Here is a 20,033-nt window from a genome sequence, read left to right as displayed (position 1 = left end):
GTGAGGGCAGATGAGGCTTTGGTCAGTTAGACAGTATCTTCCCAAGAGCTCTCCCCTCCCAGCCCCTCTTTCAGAATCTTGTAAATCAGTTTCCCTGAGCCAGTCCTGTGTTCATGTGTTCAGTTTTGGGGGCTCCATCACCTAAACGGGGCTGTGGGAGCTGGTTCCAGGCCAAACCCAAACTGCTCAGCCCTCCTCTTGGCTCTACCCTCTGGGGCCAAGGACATAATCAAGAGCACATGGAAATACGAAGGGGCCCAAGCAATGGCACCTGGATGGATTTTGGTGCAAACAGGTACTGCTTTGGTGCAAACTCAGACTTACACAAATGTTTCTGCAAGTGAAAGGTTAGTCCTGTGGGCACGGTGGAGGGGGTGGTTCCTGGAGCAGGATTCTGCTGTTGGCATCTCAAACCCTGTGTTTGGCCATCTTATAGAGGCTAGGTGCCCAGATCCAGCCCTCTTCCCTCAAAGCTGGGGGTCAAAAGAGGCCAGTGAGTGACTGGCAAATGTCTCACAGTTGCTGGGGAAGATGAGGGATGGTGAAGCGGAGCCTGAAGGGCCCGATGCCACCACACAAGAGCACACAGCCAACATCAAACCACACTGCTTGCTTTTAATAGTGTTAATGCTACACACGCTGCCGGTGCCTTTCTGCCCGGCCTGGGGCTTTTGCCAGTTAAAGCCTCACAACAGCCTTGTGAGGTAGGTGGGTGACACAGGTGGACGCCAAGCAAGGGGACCCAGGTCAGGGTGCAGGCTCCATTCCTCCCCTCTGACCTAGAGGTTTTGTTTGTTTAGCCCAAACTCATTTCCACATACTGTTGAAAAATGCCCTGACAGCAGTGAGTCAGAGAGGGCCCATCCTAAATCTCTACTCCCAGGAAAAAAACCCTTTCCTCTAACACATCTGGCATTTGACTGAAGTTAACCAATCCTCACTCCAGTTTCCACGGCTGAATTCCCTTACTCCAAACATGGCACAGCAGCTTTCCTGCTGAGAGTAAGCCTCGCTCACCAGAGGAAGCCAAGGAGCTTCAGCTGCTGTGAAGGGCAGAGATCTTCTGTGTTTCTTTCAGGACACAATCAAATGCCTTTCTTGGAGCACAGCAGTTTCACAAGTAAAGGCAGGAGGCAGCAGACAAGCACCAATGTCAGGTAAAGTTTACACCTTTTCACCCAAGTGCAGGCAGGCCATTCCGCCAGAAACCAGCTGAACGCGGACAGAGAGCACTGAATTAAAATTAGGGCTGTCTTCAGGAAGCAAGTGCTCAGCCCTTGTCCTCAGCAGGGCACAACATCTGGCTCTCAGATCACCAAGCCCAGGATGGGTAGTGTGGGCTCAGAACAAGGAGGGAGAAAGTCATGCTTTTAGAGCATTAGGGTTGAAAGTAGGGCAGTGTTGGAAATTTAAGCACAGAAGGTTCTTGGGCAGCAGGTTAAACCAACCCCTTCAGGTCAAGGCCAGGCAGAGAGTAAGGAGGGCAGTAGGTAAGGAGGGCCCGGTCCAGAGAGAGGTTTGTGCACCCTTCATGTGCCAAAGATCAGTCAGGCAGATGTGTGTGCTGCCAAATGCCTTCCCGGTACACACAGCCTTTGGTTTTCTGGGGATCTCACATGAAGTTCTGGCAAGTCCATTGTGGCACTGCTATTTTTGCACTCAGCAGGAGGAAGACAGAAACAACATATGTGTGGCCAAAAAAGAGGTGTGGTGGGGGACAAGGCACAAACAAGTGTTAAGGAATCAGTACTGTCCAGGTGAGGCGAAGAGCTTACACTGAGCCAGGCAAAGTGGGGAGCCCTCTTGCCACCCAGAAGTGCCAGGGGAAGGTCTCTGCCCTGGCCCTGATTGTAGGGAGCAGGGAGGGGAGTGAGAAATACCAGGGATCAACACCTTTGCTCCAAATAGCAATGAACAGGAGCAAGTGGGCAGAGAAAACAAAGGGAGCAGGCTCTGGAGAAGACCCAATGAATTAATTTAATAGCGTCCCACTTCAGAGACTTGGGATCGCCCTTCACAGCTCTGGAGTGAGACACCATTTAAATTTGTGAAGGAGAAGCAGATGGAACTGCACCAAGTTAGTTTAAACAGCAAATCCTCATGAAAGGAGGGTAGCAGTATCTAAAGTATTGGGGCATGTCTTCAGGTTGTTGGAAGTGCCAAGACAGCCTGGCCTTAAGAGGGGGATTCCAACAGATACACATCACAAAGCAAAGTGCTTTGAGAGACAGGCTTCCTGGGGAAGTGGGAGACAAGCTGAAGCTGCAGCCAACGTGTTGACTCAAGCTTAACTTGGATCTCCTTGCTGGGACTGGGAAGTGTCCTGCATACAAATGACATGCCTGGCCAAGCTCATCAGCTGAACATCGGCCAGGGCTGCAGGAGAAACCATGTTGTCTCCAAGGAACAGGGACAACACTTGAGAAAGTGCTCTGAGAAGGAAAGGAGGACAGAGTAAGCTGAGCTGTGCTCCAGGCTGCTGCCCTGGCACAGCCCCATCACTTGGCACCACCATGGCTCCACTGGGACACTGGCTTCCAGGGAAGATCTTGCCCCAACTCTGGCTCTGCCATGGCACCATGCTCAGTCCGCTCACTCTGTAGGTGTGCACGTTTCTTGGCAGCTCACATATAGGGATGATGGCTGGAGGTCCCCATTTAAGGCTACCTGTCCCCTAGGTCTTCTGAGATCAAGGCTGATATGATCTGTCAAGATTCTGCTTCTCCAGTGTTGGTGAGAGCCAGCTGCTCATGCCGGGATGCTTCACTCTGTTCATCCCCTGGTGACACTGCCTAGGTATGTCCCATGTGCCATCTGCCTCCTCCCTTTCAAGGGGTATGGTGTCTGCTTGCTACTGCTCTACTAGAGCCTTCACTGTTCTCCCCAGAAATAGCCCTTCCTTCCCCCCAGCCCAGCCCCTCATTATTCCTGCTAGGAGCCACTCTCCTTCTCAAGATGGGCTTCTCGATGTCCACTGGGCCTGAACACCCCTCGCCCTCTTGGTGCTCTGGGGTAGGAACCACGCTCCTGAACTCTGGACCTTTCCCACCTCCCACAATCCCAGGGCTTGTGGTGACCCTGCCAGCTGGGAGCTGCTCTGTGGTCGCTGTGGTTGAGTGTCAGGTTCTCCTTTTTCTTGCCCCGGGTCTCAGCCCCCTTCTCTGCATTCCATCTGTCCACATCACAGTGCTCCTCTTTCAAGTCCACAGCCTCCATTACTGGTGAGGGATCTTCAGGGCACAAATCCTTTCTTTCAGCCAAGGGAGCAGCCCTACTTCTACTGTGAGGCTTTGGAAACTCCTGATTGTGCCTTCCAGCAGGTCTCCGCTCTGGTCTCTGGCTGAAGCCCCTGGGCCCCCTGGAGCCATGGAGTGGATGACAGGCTTCTTCTCCCGGTTCTTGCAAGCCACTGCATGGTTGCCTTCCCTGGCCTCTGGGGCCTGGCCTCTCCCCTCTGCGCTTCTCCCTCTTGCTCGGTTGCTCCCTGGGCACAGCAGGCCTCTCAGGCCGCCCAGGTTCTGCCCTGGCCTCTGATGCCCCAGCTGGCTCTGGAGTCGAGGCTTGGCCAGGCGGCTGGGGCACGTCTGCAGTGCTTGCACTCACCGGCAGCTCGGAGGCAGCAGCTGCTTGGCCTGGATCTGCAGCAGCTGGAGGCTGAAAGAAAGAGGCCACTGGTGAAGAAAAGGACAGGGGTGTCCCACAGCAGACGACAGTGCTTGGTCCTGCAGCCCAGGGTGCCCTCGGCAGCTCTCTGCCCCCAGTGCCATACCGCCTGCAGGCTGATGAAATAGCGGTTCCTCTCTGCTTCGGGGTCGATGATACCTCCTTTCTCTTGCTGTCTCTTGAAAATTAGGCGCAGTTCTTCCTGGTGCTGCAGCATCTTGGCATCTGGCCTGTATGGCTCCTGAGTGGCAAAAAGCAAGGCAGGGTAAGGGCTCTCTCAACACTTGGCAGGGATAGGCAGTAGCAGGGCTAGGAGCTACTCCCTAAACCCTCCTTTGATTGCACAGTGCCAGGCACCTGCTTCCCTTTGCCACATTGCCAGGCCTATAGATGCACAGGAAATCCCTGGATAGAGGCAGAACATCCCAGTGCAAACCCACTGTTTCTGCAGTGAGTACCCTGGGATGTCCTGCTGTGGGGCGGGATGCAGAGCAGCTACCATCAGGTCACTCTCCTGACCTGATTATATCCCAGTGAGTGCAGGGACATGCCCCATGGCAGAATCACCTCTCCTCCAGCACATCTGCTCACCTCAGGGCTATATAACTGAACCTGCTCTCTGTGAGCTACCCTTTGGACGGGACATCTGGGAGGACCTGAGAGGGCACATTCATTCATCCTTTACAGTGTCACAGTTGAAGCTACCCAGTGGTAGCTGCACAGCTGGGGCAGGTGAGCCCCCATCTCTTACCAGAGGGTGCTGTGGGGGCGGTGCTGCCTTCAGAGCAGAGAGATCATAGACCAGGGTCTCCCGGCAGACAGGGCACTGCACACCGACTTCCTGCGGGGAGGCAAAAGGTGACAGCAAACCCTGTCTGCGACTCAGGTCATGCACTGCCCGGTAAACCTGCCCCTCTTCTGCCAGGGTAGGAAAGCCCGGGGGAGTTCCAGCAGCGTGAAAGCAGACTGGGTCTCAATGACTGCTATGGAAGGTGTCTTCACATGAGGCACGCTGGGACTTGTGCTACAGCAGCTGGCTGCTGTACAAACCACCCCTGTCAGCACCTATGGCTTCAGTCCTCCTTAGCCTAGGATCTATTTTTCTCTGCTTCAAAGTGGAGCATGTCATCTATGCAGCACCTCTTTGAAAGGGTTTGTAGGAAGGAGTGTTTGACTGGTTTCATGCTCAGCTCCACTGTTTGCTCTGCAGCTGAAAACTGTTCTAGCACCTGCTCAGGCAGGTTTTATCATCCCAGAATGCAGGTGATCATGTTTACCCTGCTGGAAACCTCTGCAGTTCAAGGACTAGGAAAGGAGCTCTCTTTTCTAACTCCTGTGGTTCCAGAAGTCCAAAAATGCAACCCCCTGCCCCCTCCCACAGCATGCACTGACCCAGAGATCCAATAAACCAACATCCTTGGTTGAAAAGGGTCCTTGAAGATCACTTGGTCTAATCCCTACTCTGATTCTCAGCACAGGTACAAAACTGACCGTGCTGCCGGGTCACACCAGCCCTCATTCCATGTCCCAAAGAGGGTGATACAGATGTCATGAGGGTCTGTGCAGGGGGCGAGGGGAGAGGGCCCAGGCCCTGGTACCTGTTTGGGAGATAGTGAAAGGTGTTGATCTCTCTCCTCCTGCTGCATGAGGATCTCCTCCTCCATGTGCTGGGCATAGCGGGCCAGACAGTGGGAGTGGAAGTAGTGGTAGCACTGGGTCTTTGTGAAGGCTTCTCTCTCCTGTCAAGAAGGGCAGCTTTGAAGGATTTCTTAGCACAGGGTTGTGTAGCCTCCCCAGCTGAGGTACGTTTTCACTTCCATGTCAGTGGTGGCAGTGGGAAACTAGTGCTGGCTACAGCCACCTAACATCTGCTGAGCTTCATCTCCACTTCTTCAGCAATTACTGGGATGCTGCTCCTTGTTTCAAGTGTTAGAAACACTCTTAATGTCAAGATGCAAAGTTTACGTGACTGATTTCTCTGTGTGTCTTTCTGTGTAAGCAGCAATCTTCCCATCTGATCTGTTCTCCTTCCTAGGCAGGCATTGACTTTCCTTGCAACTCAGACAAGATCAGCTCCCCAGCCCTCACAGACCTCAGTATCCATCACACATGGATGTGTTCCAGTCCATCCTGACCACCTGTGTGCTGAACTCCAGGTGAGGTATGACCTAAACAGGGAAGCTGAGATACACCAGCAACTATCCTCAGACTCTACCAGCTTCTTTGGAGACGCTCTGGCATCTCTTGGTGCCCCTGTGCCGTTTCTGTAGATGATTATTTCAGGCCGATGGGGAGAGTAGCGTGTATGGCCCTCTGAAGGCCCATGTGCAGGCAGATCACCCACAGAATGGGGGCAGGGGCCTGCTGGGGCTCACCCTGGCCCCAGGCTGATATCCCAACCCCAGGCTCCCCATTCTCTTGCCTCACTTCCCAGTCAGCTTGCAGGGCCAGGAGACACATGCCTACCTGGAATCCATAAAGGCAGATCACACACTGTCCATGAGGAATGTTGTTGTCAGTGAGAATCTCCTTCCCCTTCTGTGGAAGCATTAAAGCAAACATTTTACTCACTGGCCTGCACATGTGCTCAGGGCTCTCCCGACCCCTCGGGCAGCCAGGGACCAGTATCTGTGGCTGGTAACCCCCAACTTCCCCCAACTCTCACCTCAATCAGTTCATAGAGCACCTCTGTCCCCAGCCTGGCTTCAGCAACACTTCTGAGGGTCTGGGAAATCCTACAGGAAAGCAGCAGAAATGCTTAACACAAATTTAGCTACACCTTTTCACTGTCCCACATACCTGCCATGGTGACATGAGGAACAAACAGAGCACTGGTCTTCAGGCTTTGCTTGGAGCACAGGATGGGCACAAGTGCACACACATATTCATGTGCTGTCCTGGCTCCCCACAAGCTGGTGCACAGGAAGCCTTTGACAGGACTCAAAGGAGCAGGTTTGCTGGCAGCCTCAGCTTGAGCTCAGTTTTGGTGAATCCCAGGCTTTGTTTTATCTGATGGCAGTCCCTGAGCAGGTGTGGTGGGAACTGCTGGCAACACAATCCACTGCACCAAGGACTAGAGCACAAAGGCAACAACAGGCTGCTTGAGTCAGTCCCACCTGTCAGAGCAGGACCAGCAGCTTCCAAGGCACCAGGGATTCAGATTACATTTCAGGGGGACCACAGGACAACAACTACAGGGTGGACCCCTCAGTGTCAAATTCAGCAGCAGTGGCTCCCATGAGATTTAGGACAAAGAGATTTAGGGACCTGTATCCATCCACTAACCAGACATGGGAAGTCATGTGATTTAGTGAAGGGTTTTCCTTAAGTTTTGCCTCCTGGATCTCTGGAGGAAAGGATTGCCTTCTCCCTGCCCTCCTGGCACTCACTTTTGAATTTGCTCATCTGACAGGCCCCGCGGGTTCCTGATGGAGATCTCCGGAGTTTCATTAGGATACTAGGAAAAAAAAAGAGAAACGTCCAAAGCACAACAGGAAAGGTGGAGAGGCCCTGGACGGGGAGGAGCAGGGGCGAGGGGGGCGGGCAGCCTACCTGCGGGGGCACGGAGAGCACCAGGGTGAAGCGGACGTACTGGGAGTCCTGGTCCTCGGCCGTGGCGGGGTGTAGGGTGATGCTGATCTCCCAGGGCTCCCACCTGGAGGGGGGACAGGCCGGGGTGAGCGGGGCAGCGCGGGGCCGGGCCGGGCCGGGGATGTGGGACGCGGGACGTACCTGCCGCGGCCCCGCGCCACCCGCAGCTCCTCCAGGTAGATGGACTCCAGTACCTCCAGCTCCGGCAGCAGCGCCCTGCAGGGACCGACGGGGCAGGGGTCAGACGGCCCCAATGGCCGGGGGTGCGGGACCGCGGGGGCCCGGGGAAGGTGCGAGGGGTGTTACCAGTCCGCCGCCTCCGCCTCTTCCCCGGCCGCCGCCATCGTCCCGCTCGCTCCGGAAGCGGAAGTGGGGAGCGCGTTGCCAAGCGACGGCGCGGCGGCGGCGGGTGTGGGGCAGGAGCGGAGCGGGGCGAGGGCCGTCCCGTCCCGTCCCGTCCCGTCCCACCCCACCGCGGAATTGCTGCGGGGCATCGGCAGGGCCCGTCCAACCCCAGGGTTGCTGCGGGGGCGTCGGCCGGGGCTCGGGGCTTGTCCTGCCCTGGAGCCGGTGGGCAGGGACGGAGCCTGGCGTGGGGGTGGAGAGGGCGATACCCGCCCAAGGGACCCGGCCCCCGGTGCAGCACCGCGGTGAGTGGGAAAGCCCCGTCCCTCGGGATCTGGGATCGCAGGGGTGCAGTGCTGCCTTCCCAGCGCTGGCATTGCCCGGCTCCATCGCGGCTGCGGCCGGTGCCCCATGGCAGCCCGTGGCGGGGGGAGAGAGGGCGAAGCGCTGCTCCTCACCGTCCGCTTTGCCTCGGCAGCTCAGCGGACCCGGCCCAAACGATGGAGCGGTACCACGTCCTGGAAATGATCGGCGAAGGCTCCTTCGGGCGCGTGTATAAGGGGCGCCGGAAACACAGCGCCCAGGTGAGGGGAAAGGACCGGAGGTCTGCTCTGTGGTGCCAGGGGCTGATTTCTGGTGCCTTTTTGGTTCTAAGGCTCTACCAGGCCTTTGGGACTCAGCACTGATTTGGGTTTCTGCTGACATACCTGGCCAGCTCCTGATGTCTTTGTGGGCCAAAAACCCGGCCACAATATTGCCAGCGTGGCCTAGAAGGTTCCAAATAAAGGGCAATAATTGCTTCCCTGCAGCTTCTTTAGCCTAGGGTGCTGCCAGTGGCCCTCACTGCCAGAGCACACTGCTGGCTTGTGTTAGGCTTGCTGTCCACCAGCATCTCTAGGTTCTGTTCCATGTTTCTGGAAGTCCTGATTTTATCTGTGTTCACTGATCTTTGCCTTAAATGCCACTGTGAAAAGTAGTGTGAACACCAGTACTTATGTGCAAGGACCTGAGGAGAGCCCCAGCTCCAAGTGGTCCATTCAACAAATGTCTTGTTCAGTGTGCTCAGCTGGAAAGTGCAGAGTCTGATTATGGTTAAAAGCAGCCTTTGCCAGGGTGGGCTTGACCAGAAGCCTGATCTAATCCCAGCTTTTCCTACTTGAAAAGGTGGTGGCCTTGAAGTTCATCCCCAAGGTGGGGCGGTCTGAGAAGGAGCTGAAGAACCTGCAAAGAGAAATTGAGATCATGAGAGGCCTCCATCACCCCAACATCATCCAGATGCTTGACAGCTTCGAGACTGATAAGGAGGTGAAGGGGACTACTCTGGGCAAATGCTTTTGCTCAACTGGGCCAGGGGAACAAGGGCTGGCCCCTGCTGTCCTAGGGACATCTTTTCTTGGGAGTTGCTGGTGACACCATCCCAGGGTCTGGTTAGTGTTTTTCAGAGCCCTCTGGGATGTGCTGTGTGGGCTGCACTAGGTTATATGCAGAGGAGAAGGAGATGACTAGGGGAATGCAAGATGAGTGGTTTGAGATTACAGGATGAGGATGATTCTTCAGTCATCTCATCAGTCTTTTCAGAGACTGGCTTTTCACTGATTTATACTCCTGTGAAGGTAATAGGATAAAAGGACTGAAGACTCTGCAATGGGGCATGAGGGCATGAAATAAAGTAATTGGGCAGCAGATTCAAAACAAGCTCAAGGGAGTGATTCTATTCACTGGGTTTGGGAGTACTATTCTAAGTTTGTCCTATCCTTCCCTCTTCCCTTGTTTCTGCTGGCTGTACAAGATACAAGACCTCTGCTAAGTGCCAGGCCCTTGCTGCAGTGCAGCCATGAAGGCTCTCTTCCATCCCAGGTCCCAGCCCAAGCTGATGGACTGTGCACAATGACAACCCAGCACCCCCCTCAGACTTCCTGCTCTGCTCTGTCCTGGTCCCCAGGGCCTGATCTCACCATGCTGCTCTTCCCTCCAGGTGGTGGTGGTGACTGACTATGCAGAGGGGGAACTTTTCCAGATTCTGGAGGACGATGGGAGTTTGCCTGAGGACCAGGTGACTGTCATGATGGTGGCCATGCAGTGTTTGCAGGTTGAAGAGAACAGGATTTGTCTGCCTGCAAGCAGAGGGTCTCTGCTGTGAGCCGGGACGTGTCAGGAGGGTGAGGGTGCCCCTGGAGCTTTACCTGGCAGAGCTTCTGAAAAGGATGAAGAGGGAGCCAAGTTGCACCATGGGACAGTGGGGTCCTGCAGGGACCTTGGTTTCCTTGTTCCCTCTCCAAGGGCTACAGCACCAGACTGCTGCCTTGGCCATTGGCCTACTCCAAGGAACTGCTGGCCCACAGCTGGGGTTGGTCCCTGCCCCAAGAGGCCAAGGGCAGAAGTAGGGGTACTGGGGGAGCCAGGCTGTTAGGGACATGGTTGTGCCAGCGTGTGGCACCGTGGGACACAGTGTGAGGCTCCCATGTCTCTGGCAGGTCCAGACCATCGCTGCTCAGCTGGTCTCTGCTCTCTATTACCTGCACTCCCACCGCATCCTGCACCGAGACATGAAACCCCAGAACATCCTTCTGGGCAAAGATGGTGTTGTCAAGCTCTGTGACTTTGGGTAAGTGCTGGGGGCCAGCTTGAGGGGGGCACTTGCCCTTAAGGCAGCCAAGAGGTGCAGAAGGGGGCCGGATTTTGTGGATATTTAGAGGTTAAGCAGAGTGGGAGGATTTTGTCCTCCAGAGGGAAGAAGTGTTGGTAAACTCACAGGGAACTCCCTGGGAGCTGCAATGGATGTTTCAGCCTGAACTTGCCATCTGTGCTTTGCTCTGAGCAGGTTTGCCCGTGCCATGAGCATCCATACCATGGTGCTGACCTCCATCAAGGGCACCCCACTGTATATGTCCCCTGAGCTGGTGGAGGAGCGGCCGTATGACCACACAGCAGATCTCTGGTCTGTGGGCTGCATCCTGTACGAGCTGTTTGTGGGCACTCCTCCCTTCTACACCAACAGCATCTTCCAGCTTGTCAGCCTCATCGTCAAGGACCCTGTCAAGTGGCCCACGGCCATGAGCCCAGTGTTCAAGGTAAGGGAGAAGGCCCTGTGTGCAAGGTGAGCTGCGTTAATACAGCTTCGGCCTTGCTTGCTGCCCTGGTGAGTCACTCTTAGCTTTTATGCCCCTAACAGGGACTTTGGAATATAGACAAGGGATGAGAGCTGGGCCTCCTGGGAGGGGGACCCTTATCATTGCTGTCCATAAGCTGGGAAACTGGGGCCAACAGCAAAGGAGTGATTTACTGGACTGGGAAGGGAAATGTCTTCCTGTCTGCCCTAAGCACTAGAGCTACTCGTTTCCCAGAGCCAGGCAGGGAAGGCAGGCCTCCTGGGTGCCTCACTGGGGGAGACTGGTGAGTACACTGTGCACACTGGTGCATGCTGAACATGTCTCAGTGATCCTGCTGTCCTGTAGAGCTTCCTTCAGGGACTACTAATGAAGGACCCCCACCAGCGTCTGTCATGGCCAGAGCTGCTCTCTCACCCATTCATTGCTGGACGGGTTACTGGTGAGTGCCTGCTTTTTGCAGCACTGGACAGGTCCGTTTCCTCCTCCTACTGCCTGGAGACTCAGAGGACCGCCCTTCCCTGTTGTTTTTACTATTCTGGTCTTTGCCTCCCTCCTCTCAGCTTTCTCCAAGCACTGACTCCTAGCTGCTTATGAAGTTCTCCTCTCACCTCCCAGTGATCGATGACACAGAAGAGTGTGGGATCTCAAACCCCTTTACCACAAAGCTGTCCCCAGAACTGCAGGCCCTGAAGGAACAGCAAGCCCATTCCCTGGTCCCCAGGAGCAACCAGTCCAGGATCCTGAGAAAGGCCCAGCGGAAGATGGTTGAAGAGGCACAGAAAAAGGTGGAGGAAAGTGGGGGGTTCTCCTGGCTGTGTCCCACAGTCGGGGCAGAGGAGGAGCACTGAAATGGGCCCTGGGGGAAACACATGAGTACATGGATCAGGCTGGGGTGTCAGTGACACACAAAGCGGGATGTGGGGTGCACAGGGTGGTAGGGTCTAGGAGACTCATCTGTCTGATTAACTGCCCTGACCAAACTTCTCTGCCATCATCAGGGGCAACTGAAGGCAGGTGATGCATCTATGAAGGACTCTGGCAATGGACACCCCAGGCATAGACCCAGAGCAGGTCCAGGCAAGGCAGCCCCTGAGGAGGGGGAGTCACTGGCTGCCTCCAATGAGAATAACTCTGGTCTCCTGCAAGGAAAGAGCAGCATGGCAGAGTGGGAATTGGAGGAGTCTCTTCCTGACCCATGGTGAGAGAGGGCTGAGGCTGGGGCAGGAGGAAAAGGGGGAGAAAGGTCTTTCACCGACTGTGTTGTTTCCTTGGCCAGCCAGCACAGCATCTCTCGAGACTATGAACGGGAGTTTCCTGGAGCAGGTGCCCCTGCACAGCCTGATGCTGGCAGGGCAGAGCCCTGGGGCAGGCGCAGCATTGAGGCCGTAGACCTGGAGAGTGAGGTAAGATAGTGTCTTGAGGTGGGGACACCAGGATCTAGTCTCCAGGGGCTGGTACAGAGACCCTGGGACTGGCAGGGTCTGTGGCATCAGTCCTCTCTCCTCCACGGCTAGGAGCTGGAGAGCGATGAGGAGTGGCAGCACCTGATTGAGGCCACTGAGCCCTCGGCCATGCAGCTGAGCACATCACTGAGCCTCCTGAGGGACCCAGCCTTTCAGCACCGTGTCAAGGACTGCCTGGCAGACTCTGCTCAGCAGGTAAGTGATGGCTGGCCCAGACAGCTGTAACTGGTAACATGGATGCCGCCTTTTTCTCCAGGATTGGGTTCGGAACATCTGGAGAGTCCTTAGTCCAGCAAGCAAAAAGATTCCCTGCTTCTCCAGGAGTTGGAGCTGTCTTATGCACTTAGCTTGCCATCTGCTACTCTGCTGTCCCCTGCATGAATGCTTGAGGGGCTGCCCCATGGCTGATGGAGAGGCCAAAACCGCTGCTAATTATGAGCTCTTCTGGCTTCTCCATGTCCAGGTGCTGGAAGGGATGCTGGAGGGCGCCTCCTATCTCCGTCCTGTGCTTCGTGTTGTGGGGAACCTCCTGGCTACCCAGTGTGACCCTGAGCTGCTGGACCACTTCTGCCAAGAACTGAATGTGCCTCTGTCCCTGCTGTGTTTAGCCAAGCAGATCCTGGAGAGTGGTTGCACCAAGCAGGTGGGTATAGGACCCCAGAGAAATTCAGGCTCCTTCCAGCCCTGCAGAGTGCTGGTGCTGAGGAGGCCCTGGTGTCCTGCTGGAGCTGGCTCACAGGACCGGTGCCTCTTCCAAGCATCCTTGAGAAGGGAAAGGTTCTGGCAGGGAAGAATCCTATCACAGTGGTGTGGGGATGGCCAGCAGACAATCCCCATTTGCTGTTTCTTTCTGGATCCTGCAGCAGCCCTGGTGTATCACTGTGCTGACAGACCTCCTCATGGTGACCACAGTTTATTTCAGCAGTGAACGCAGCCTGGAGGAGAGTGGGCAAAAGGACAGGTAAGGACAACCTTCTGTGCCCTAAGGTCTCTTGTGGCCACTTTGGGGACCCAGCAGTAAGCAGGAGGGTAGTGTTCATACTCTGCATGCGGAGTCATCTCTGAGGGGAAGCATCATGGACTAAGCACCTCATGCCAGATCGCTGTGCTCACAGAGGAGCGCTTTCCTTCAGTGGGACTAACTAAGGGGAAGGCAGCTGTGCTGTCCACAGTCAGTGGACACACAGTCCAGTTGTGGTGCCCACTAACAGAAGCTCACAGTGTGAGTGTGTGCTGCCTGCCCCATTAGCCAGGGCCACATGAGCCTGGCCAGATCCTGTTCTCGTAACCAGGGGCCATGATTCTCCACTCTCATCTGCCCCTGCTGCTTCCCCCAGCCTGCAGACCTTCCAGGAGAGTGCTGGCTGCTTCCTGGCCCTGCTGCCGGAGCTGCTGGCTGAGCCAGTCGACAGTGAGATGAGACTCTGCCAGCAAAGCCTCCTGGTAAGGGTGCCCCCATCTCCCTCCTCCCCACCCTTTTCTGTAGGGACAGAAGGTGTGGGGCTGTCTCTGTAATGTCGAGGGGATGCAGGCTGAGGACCCTTCTCCTAGCTATGGGTCTGATGCATTCTTCTCAGGGCAGGCTGTCTCACCCACTGTCTCACCCACTGTGCGGGATTGCATACAGAAAGGAGGTCTCTGAGGGGGCACCTTCCCTGGCTCTGCCATTCTGGGGTAGCTTTACTGGCTGAGCCAACAGCAAGTGCAGTCCCTGATACACACCCTGGCACAAATGGCCTTGTGGCCAGGCAGTGTCACTTCACCAGATGTGTCCCTTGCTCTGCTACTGAAAGCTCTGCTGCTGGGATTATGATGGGTGGGCACAGTGTTGGAGTATGATTCACATGTGACTCAGGCAGCAGATGCATACAGGCTTGTATTTGGTATCATCTTGCTTTTAGCCTTTTTTTTCAGGCTGCATGTTTTAGAGCCAGAGGAAGCAAGAGTAAAAAGAGCTCTTGCTCTTGGGTAATGCGTTGGGTGTGCTCTGCTAGGCTGTGACAGGTGTGGAGGGACACATGCTTCCATGTGTACCCCTCACTTTGCCAGTATGCAGCCAAAATGTGGGTCTCATACTGTAACCTGGCTGGAGAGGACACTTGGAGGTTCCTGAAGCTCCAGCACGAGTCCTTCTCCCATCTCTGCTGTCCCGCCACAGCCTCCTCCTGCGCTGTCCTTCTCTCTCTCCTCCCACATTCATTCTACAGTGGTGGCAACCCCTGTGTCTTCCCCAGTGCTTCACCCAGCTCTGTGAGAGCCTGGATGCAACAGACCCCTCCATCTCTGCACCTTTCTACGCCAGCCTGCGAGAGGAGCATCAGCCACTGCTGAACAGACTCCTTCACGGGTCCATCTCAGAGCAGCCTGCTCTGCGAGGTAGCATGGTAGCAGCTCACCACTTCTTCCTGAGGTTTCCCTTCTCTCTCTCTTGCTCTTGGACTCCATCAGAGCACTGGCAGCCATTGCAGTGCTGCTGGCCAGAGAAGGTGGCTGAAGCTTATCTGCCCAGACCCCTACTAACCAGGGCTCTTCTCTCCCTTAATCTCAGATCTCACCCTCCTCATGTCACCCTTTTCCTCTCTTGCCCTCCAACCGCATCCTGCTGCCCCTCAACACCCTCAGCAACATGACTCCCAAGCTCTGCCCCTGCATAGGTGCAGCGATGGAGGCCAAGTCAGACCAGAGCCCATGTGTGGCAGACCTCTTCATGGCTGCACTGGCTGCTGCCTGCAGTATCCCCCTGGAGAGGAACAGCTGTCGGGAAGCCAAGCAGCAGGTCAGACCACCTCTCTGTACAGGGTGAGGAGGTGTGGTCCCCACAGGGCAGTAGCCCTTTCCAGGAGGATTTATTTCTCAGCAGTGGAGTGGAGGGCTGGGATCCTGTGCCTTTGATGGCTGCAGGGCTGGCTTTTGCAGACTGGTCCTCCCAGCTGAGCTTTAGGAATCTAAGGATTCTTAAATCAATTGAGAGACTTAAACTTAGCCCATCTCACAGTTCAGATCCTAAGTAAAGAACTAGGCAATACAGAGAAAACATGAAGAATTCTTATATGACAGTGATATAAACTGTAGGAAATCTGAAATTGAATGGACAATAAGAGGGAAAACAACTAGAGATTAAGATTTCACTCTTTACCTCAACTCTGAGTCAACAAGGAGGGAAGCAGAGGAGGAATCTTACCTTGCTTAGCTCTGGGACTGTGCATCAAAGCCATACTGGGTTATGGCAGGTGGGAATCCCTTTGTGAACACAAGCAACACATAGGAAGCAAATGCCTTCTTTCATTAATTTGTTGCTAGCATTAAACTCCTTAAGTCTGTGCAGTGCTTCAGGTGCCCAGGGTGCAAAACAGGCTGATTTCTGCAGGTCGCTCAGGTAGTAGCTGAAAAGCTTATGGAAGGAGAGAGCCAGCAGCTTGGGAAACTGCTGGGAAGACTGGAGCACTCAAGCTGCTCCTTGAACGTACTGAAGGTAATGGCCCCATCCTTTTATCTGGCTGTGCCCAGAGACATCTTGGCTCTGGAATTAGGAGTATGGGGAAGGGGGAACTGTGGGCTCAGGCCTTAATGACTCCCATCTGCCTGATGTCAGTTGTTGAATAAATGAGCCCATGGTAGCCAGGGGATATGACTGGAGTGGGCCTGGTCACTGTGTTCCTGTCCGCAGGGGTTGGTATGCATTTCTCCCCTCTGCCTCACAGATCCTCTATGCTGGCTGCCATGCCCACCCAAGCCTGTGCCAGCACCTGGGAAGGAGCCAACTGCTGTGGGGTTTCCTCATGCAGCTCTTGAAGGGTGAGGTAGGACTGACCATAGCCTGGTGGGGTGGTGGGGTAGGAGTGTGGGTAAGCAGGACACATTCCTCCGAGCACAGTTTGCACCACTGTAGTGTGGGGAGAAGAGTTTAGGAGAGTGCAGTTCTCCTTCAGGGCCCAAAAACATCCCCTCCTCCCCTTGTACCCTTGGTGTTCCACTGTGACTCCTGCTCCCTTGGCAGGTCCCCTCGGTGGAGGTGGCCCAGGAGGCAGCCTGTGAGGCCTCTGTGTGCCTGCTAGCCCTGCTCACTCTGCACTTTCAGGCCTCCCCTCCCAGGTAAGCACCCACTTTCACTCATGGGTGGGAGAGGAACATGCCCTGCCCTGAATAGCTCTCTGTCTCTCACTCTGCCCAGAGCTGGGATCCTACTTCCACTGATCCCTCCAATCCGGACACATCAGCAGAGTGCTGGGCAGTGTGGGTGGGTGTTGGGGATGCAGTGAGAGGACCCAGTGTGGACAAAGAGGTGCTGTGAACCAGGGCTTCTCCTCGAAGATGGCTGCTTCCAAGCCCTGGGGGTATTTGAATGCTGCTGCTCTGCACTGTGTGAAGCTGTGGGAACATAGCGCTTTTCTCCTGGTCCCTGTATTTCAGGCTTGAGGAGGTGGTTCCCTTGGCTGTGGATCTCATCATGCAATCTCCTGTTGTCTGCCTTGTGGTAAGCTGCCCCCCATACCAGAGCCACCACTGAGCCCTGCAGAGCCCTACATCACATTTGGGTCTCACCATTCCTCACCCAGGGTGGGATGAGGCCGTGGGATGAAGGGTCAATACTGACCAAGTAGATGGGAAAGTCACAAAGGTGCTGAGCTCTCCCTGTCCCACAGGGTGCTGCAGCATTCCTCCTGGCACAACTCAGTCAGCATGGGGTGGCCTTTGAGCTCAAGGGAGAAGAGGTCCTACCAGTGGTGACAAATGCACTGACAATACCTGCTAAGGTATGGGATGGGGACAAAGAAGCTGGGGAGCCATGCACACCCCACTGTGGAGGTGTGCAAAGATGGGCTCAGAAAGGTGCAGGTGTGGTGCTGCTGCCCTCAGATCCAGCACCCAGCTCCAGCTTGTCCCCCACTCTCTTACAGCTGCAGCTCCCCCTGCCAATGGGTGCTGGTCTCTATGATGGGCTCTTTTTCCTCCTGCTGAAACTCCTTGCTCAGGTACCATCTTCCTTTGCCTGGTCCCTGCCAAAAGGGGGAGTGTCAAAAAGACCTGAATGTGGATTGGTAATGAGGCTGAGGCAAGCCAGGGAACTGTGGAGCTTTGGCCGAGCTGTGCAACCCCATGAAAGTCACCTAATGTCCCTGAAGAGTTGATGAGAGAGTGGTAGGCAGGGAGGGATGATCCATGGGCACACTGGAGAGAGAAGGCAGAGATGCCCTGGGACTGACACTGTTGGCAGGTACAGCAGGGCCCCTGGGCCATGGCCATCCAGCCCTGACCTTCCCAGGACCAAGGGGCTGGCAGAGCCATGGACCAGAACCACATGGGGGGCCATAAGGGACGATGATATCTGCCTCTAACTCTAGGACGATGTGGCCATGGAGCCGGGCTTTGCCTCCTCAGAGCTGTGGAGCCTTGTCTGGCATTGTGTTGCTGTGGTGCTTCAAGTGGGCAGTGACAGGGCAGCGCTGGAGGGAGAGCCCCCAGGGGCAGGCCACCCCATGGCAGAGCCAGACTGGAACCTCCTCTCCCCTCAAGGTAGGAGCTGCAGGACAGCAGGACATCCGCCCTGGACCCTGCTCCACATCCTGCTCTAAGACTTGCCCATGTCTGTCCCTGTCCGCATCTGTTCCCTGAGGCCAGAGGGCCCAGGTGGCTTTTCTTGAGGATTGCAAGTTGTCCTCTGGGGAGAGAGGACTTGGCTGGCCCATGCTGTGCCCAGTTGGCAGCAGCTCAGCTGAGCTGGCTGTGGAGGAACAAAAAGGGTATCTGTGCTGCAGATGTGACCACTGGGGTGGAGATTTTTTGGTTTTGGGCAGGGAAGCACAGAAGTAACCGTGGAGCAGCCTTGAGGTAGTATAGACACAAGAGAGACTTTTCAGCCTTCCCTAGCTTTGCATCTCTGCCTGCTGTTCCCCCTGCAGGCACCCTGCTCTTCCTCAGCCTGGCTGTCTGCATCTTCACTCGTGAGTCGCACCAGTGCCTGCCTCAGCTCACCCAGTCCCGTGGTGTCCTCATGGTGACCCTGAAGAGACTGCTGTCCCCCAGCTTCCTGGAATGCCTGGCACAGATGTGAGTTGTGGCAAGGGCTGAAGTGGGCAGAGCTCACCTACTGAATGGGGCTTGGATGTGAGCAAGCCAAGGGCAGAGAAGTTCCTGACCTGGCACTTGCAGAGCCTCTCCTTAGTGCCTGGTATGGGGAATGCCCTCTGCCTCTTGCCCTGTCGTTTTTCTGATTACCTCTGTATTAAACCCTCTCTCTCTCTCTAACAAATTCAGGCAAGCAGGAGAGGATGGGGACCCTGAGGTTGTCCCAGCTGTGGTCATCCAGGCCTGCCAGCTCCTCTGTTTCCCTTTTGCCCTGGATGTGGATAGAGACACCTTAGCACTGATCATGGAGGCTATGAGAGACACCCAGATCCCTGCCCAGCTGCTGCAGGTATCTTCTTGGCACTGTGTTTTTCTTCTCCTCCATACTGTGGAAACACCTCCCCACGCTGCAGCCCCCAACATGTGGCACGACTTCATACCATGGTGTCAGTCTCTGCCCACACAGGGATGTCACTTGGGTGCCATGCAACCCTCAGAACAGGTTGGCCTGCACTGACCTGCTGGCCACCTTCAGCTGTTGCTTGGCTTGGCTCAGCTCACACAAGTGCAGCGCACTCAGCACTGCTGTCTTTCCTTTCTCCTTAGGTCTGCTCTCGCCATCTGCCCTTCTCATTCACAGAGCTCCCTATGAGCCTCTTGTGCCACCTCGTTGTGTCTGACACTCAGGTCATAGACCAAGTGGTGAGGGAAGCTGCCACCTCAGAGCATGTCATTGCCTTTTTCAAATCTGCCTTGTTCTCAGACAACCTCACACTCACAACTGACCTCCTGTCTCTCTTGACCCACGTGGCCCGGGCCTGTTCGGAGCATCTGCCCTTTCTCCAGAGGATCCTGAGGGGCTTGGATGTGGCTGACCAGCCACTGACCTACCTGCTCGGCCACCAGCAATACCTGATACGGGCCAAAACCTGCAATCTGCTGGGCAACCTGCTCCGACACGGCTTTCCCGCGGCGCTGCAGAGCCATCCCGGCTGGCTGGAGAGCCTGCTGGGGTGCCTGTCGGACGCGGAGGGCAGCGTGCGCAAGGCAGCCAGCTTTGCTGTGGGCAACGCCGCCGGCCACGCGTCCTGCCCGGCCGGGACCCTGCGCAAGGCCGTGCCCGCGCTGGCCCGGCTGCTCAGCGACCTGCCGGCAAAGACGCGCTGCAACGCGGCCCTGGCCCTGAGCAACCTGGGCCAGCGCGGGGCAGAGCTGGGCGACCTGCTGATCCAGAGCAGGGCCCCCCACTTCCTGCTGCAGATGGCCTGCCAGGACCCCTGGGAGAGCGTGCGGGAGGGAGCCCTCGTGGCGCTGCGGGTCCTCAGCGAGCACCCCGGGATCCAGCAGGTACTGGACGGGGGACTCCTGGTGCTGTGGGGACAAGGAGCCGTGCTGGTGGGTGACTCCTGTTCCCCTCTCCTGGCTCCGCAGGTGCTGCTGTCCCTCGGAGCCCCCCACAGGCTGGCCGCGCTGGCTGGCGGCAGCCCCCGGCCGCCTCATGCCCGGCATTGCGAGGAGCTCCTTCGCCGGCTCGCAGCCGTGCCCGGTCCCGCGTGTCCCCGCCGGCTGCCGCCCGGCACCGACGCCGAGCGGTGACGCCCGGGCATCCCGGCACGGCACCGGCGCTTCCCCCCTCCTCCTCGGGCCCCAACCCGACCTTCCGTGGAACCCGCGTTGTCCGCCCGAGGGGGACCCTCCCCGGTCAGCTTTACCCGGGGCGCCTCCCGGGGGAAGCCGGTCTTGGAAAAAAAAAAAAAGCCCGTTCCTTAAGGAAGCGCCCGTTTCCCAGCGGCTC

General features: G+C 56.2%; 2 protein-coding genes across 7 annotated transcripts; one reads left to right on the top strand and one right to left on the bottom strand.

The window, feature by feature from the left end:
* Positions 1–595: 595 nt before the first annotated feature.
* On the bottom strand, positions 596–7,618 carry RNF25 (ring finger protein 25). The gene is made up of 10 exons (XM_027636507.1): positions 7,561–7,618; positions 7,396–7,470; positions 7,216–7,318; positions 7,053–7,120; positions 6,329–6,398; positions 6,130–6,201; positions 5,262–5,402; positions 4,415–4,504; positions 3,770–3,904; positions 596–3,654 (listed from the first exon to the last, which is right to left on the bottom strand). Exons 1-10 carry the CDS (start codon positions 7,596–7,598, stop codon positions 2,932–2,934), a joined length of 1,515 nt encoding a protein of 504 aa, XP_027492308.1. The 5' UTR covers positions 7,599–7,618; the 3' UTR covers positions 596–2,931.
* On the top strand, positions 7,089–19,839 carry STK36 (serine/threonine kinase 36). Of its 6 annotated transcripts, none has more exons than XM_027636493.1 (27): positions 7,089–7,162; positions 8,078–8,183; positions 8,764–8,904; positions 9,575–9,652; positions 10,074–10,204; positions 10,421–10,670; positions 11,055–11,148; positions 11,325–11,494; positions 11,708–11,907; positions 11,986–12,112; positions 12,224–12,367; positions 12,636–12,815; positions 13,036–13,133; positions 13,510–13,615; positions 14,380–14,548; positions 14,827–14,948; positions 15,540–15,644; positions 15,874–15,972; positions 16,170–16,264; positions 16,583–16,646; positions 16,816–16,926; positions 17,071–17,145; positions 17,515–17,686; positions 18,073–18,220; positions 18,428–18,587; positions 18,845–19,585; positions 19,670–19,839. In XM_027636493.1, exons 2-27 carry the CDS (start codon positions 8,100–8,102, stop codon positions 19,832–19,834), a joined length of 4,029 nt encoding a protein of 1,342 aa, XP_027492294.1. In that variant the 5' UTR covers positions 7,089–7,162; positions 8,078–8,099; the 3' UTR covers positions 19,835–19,839. The 6 variants fall into 6 exon arrangements, with proteins under 6 accessions (XP_027492294.1, XP_027492295.1, XP_027492296.1 ...); XM_027636494.1 differs by lacking the exon at positions 7,089–7,162 and adding an exon at positions 7,669–7,904 and having other exon boundaries at positions 13,039–13,133; XM_027636495.1 differs by lacking the exon at positions 7,089–7,162 and adding an exon at positions 7,669–7,904 and having other exon boundaries at positions 14,407–14,548.
* The last annotated feature ends 194 nt before the right edge of the window (positions 19,840–20,033 follow it).

The sequence above is a fragment of the Corapipo altera genome, unplaced genomic scaffold (assembly GCF_003945725.1).
Source record: "Corapipo altera isolate COAL_440 unplaced genomic scaffold, ASM394572v1 45, whole genome shotgun sequence".
NCBI lineage: Eukaryota > Metazoa > Chordata > Aves > Passeriformes > Pipridae > Corapipo > Corapipo altera.
The sequence above is the reverse complement of the archived record's forward strand: the minus strand, read 5'-3'. Positions and strand labels throughout refer to the sequence as shown.

Coding starts and splice junctions, on each gene's coding strand:
- STK36 (XM_027636493.1), top strand. CDS start 8,100: ATGGAGCGGTACCACGTCCTGGAAATGATCGGCGAAGGCTCCTTCGGG. Junction 11,495..11,707: donor TTGAAGAGGCACAGAAAAAG/GTGGAGGAAAGT, acceptor TGCCATCATCAG/GGGCAACTGAAGGCAGGTGA. Junction 18,221..18,427: donor CTGGAATGCCTGGCACAGAT/GTGAGTTGTGGC, acceptor TAACAAATTCAG/GCAAGCAGGAGAGGATGGGG.
- RNF25 (XM_027636507.1), bottom strand. CDS start 7,598: ATGGCGGCGGCCGGGGAAGAGGCGGAGGCGGCGGACTG. Junction 7,121..7,215: donor TGCTCTCCGTGCCCCCGCAG/GTAGGCTGCCCG, acceptor TTTTTTTCCTAG/TATCCTAATGAAACTCCGGA. Junction 4,505..5,261: donor TTTCACTATCTCCCAAACAG/GTACCAGGGCCT, acceptor GCCTCCCCGCAG/GAAGTCGGTGTGCAGTGCCC.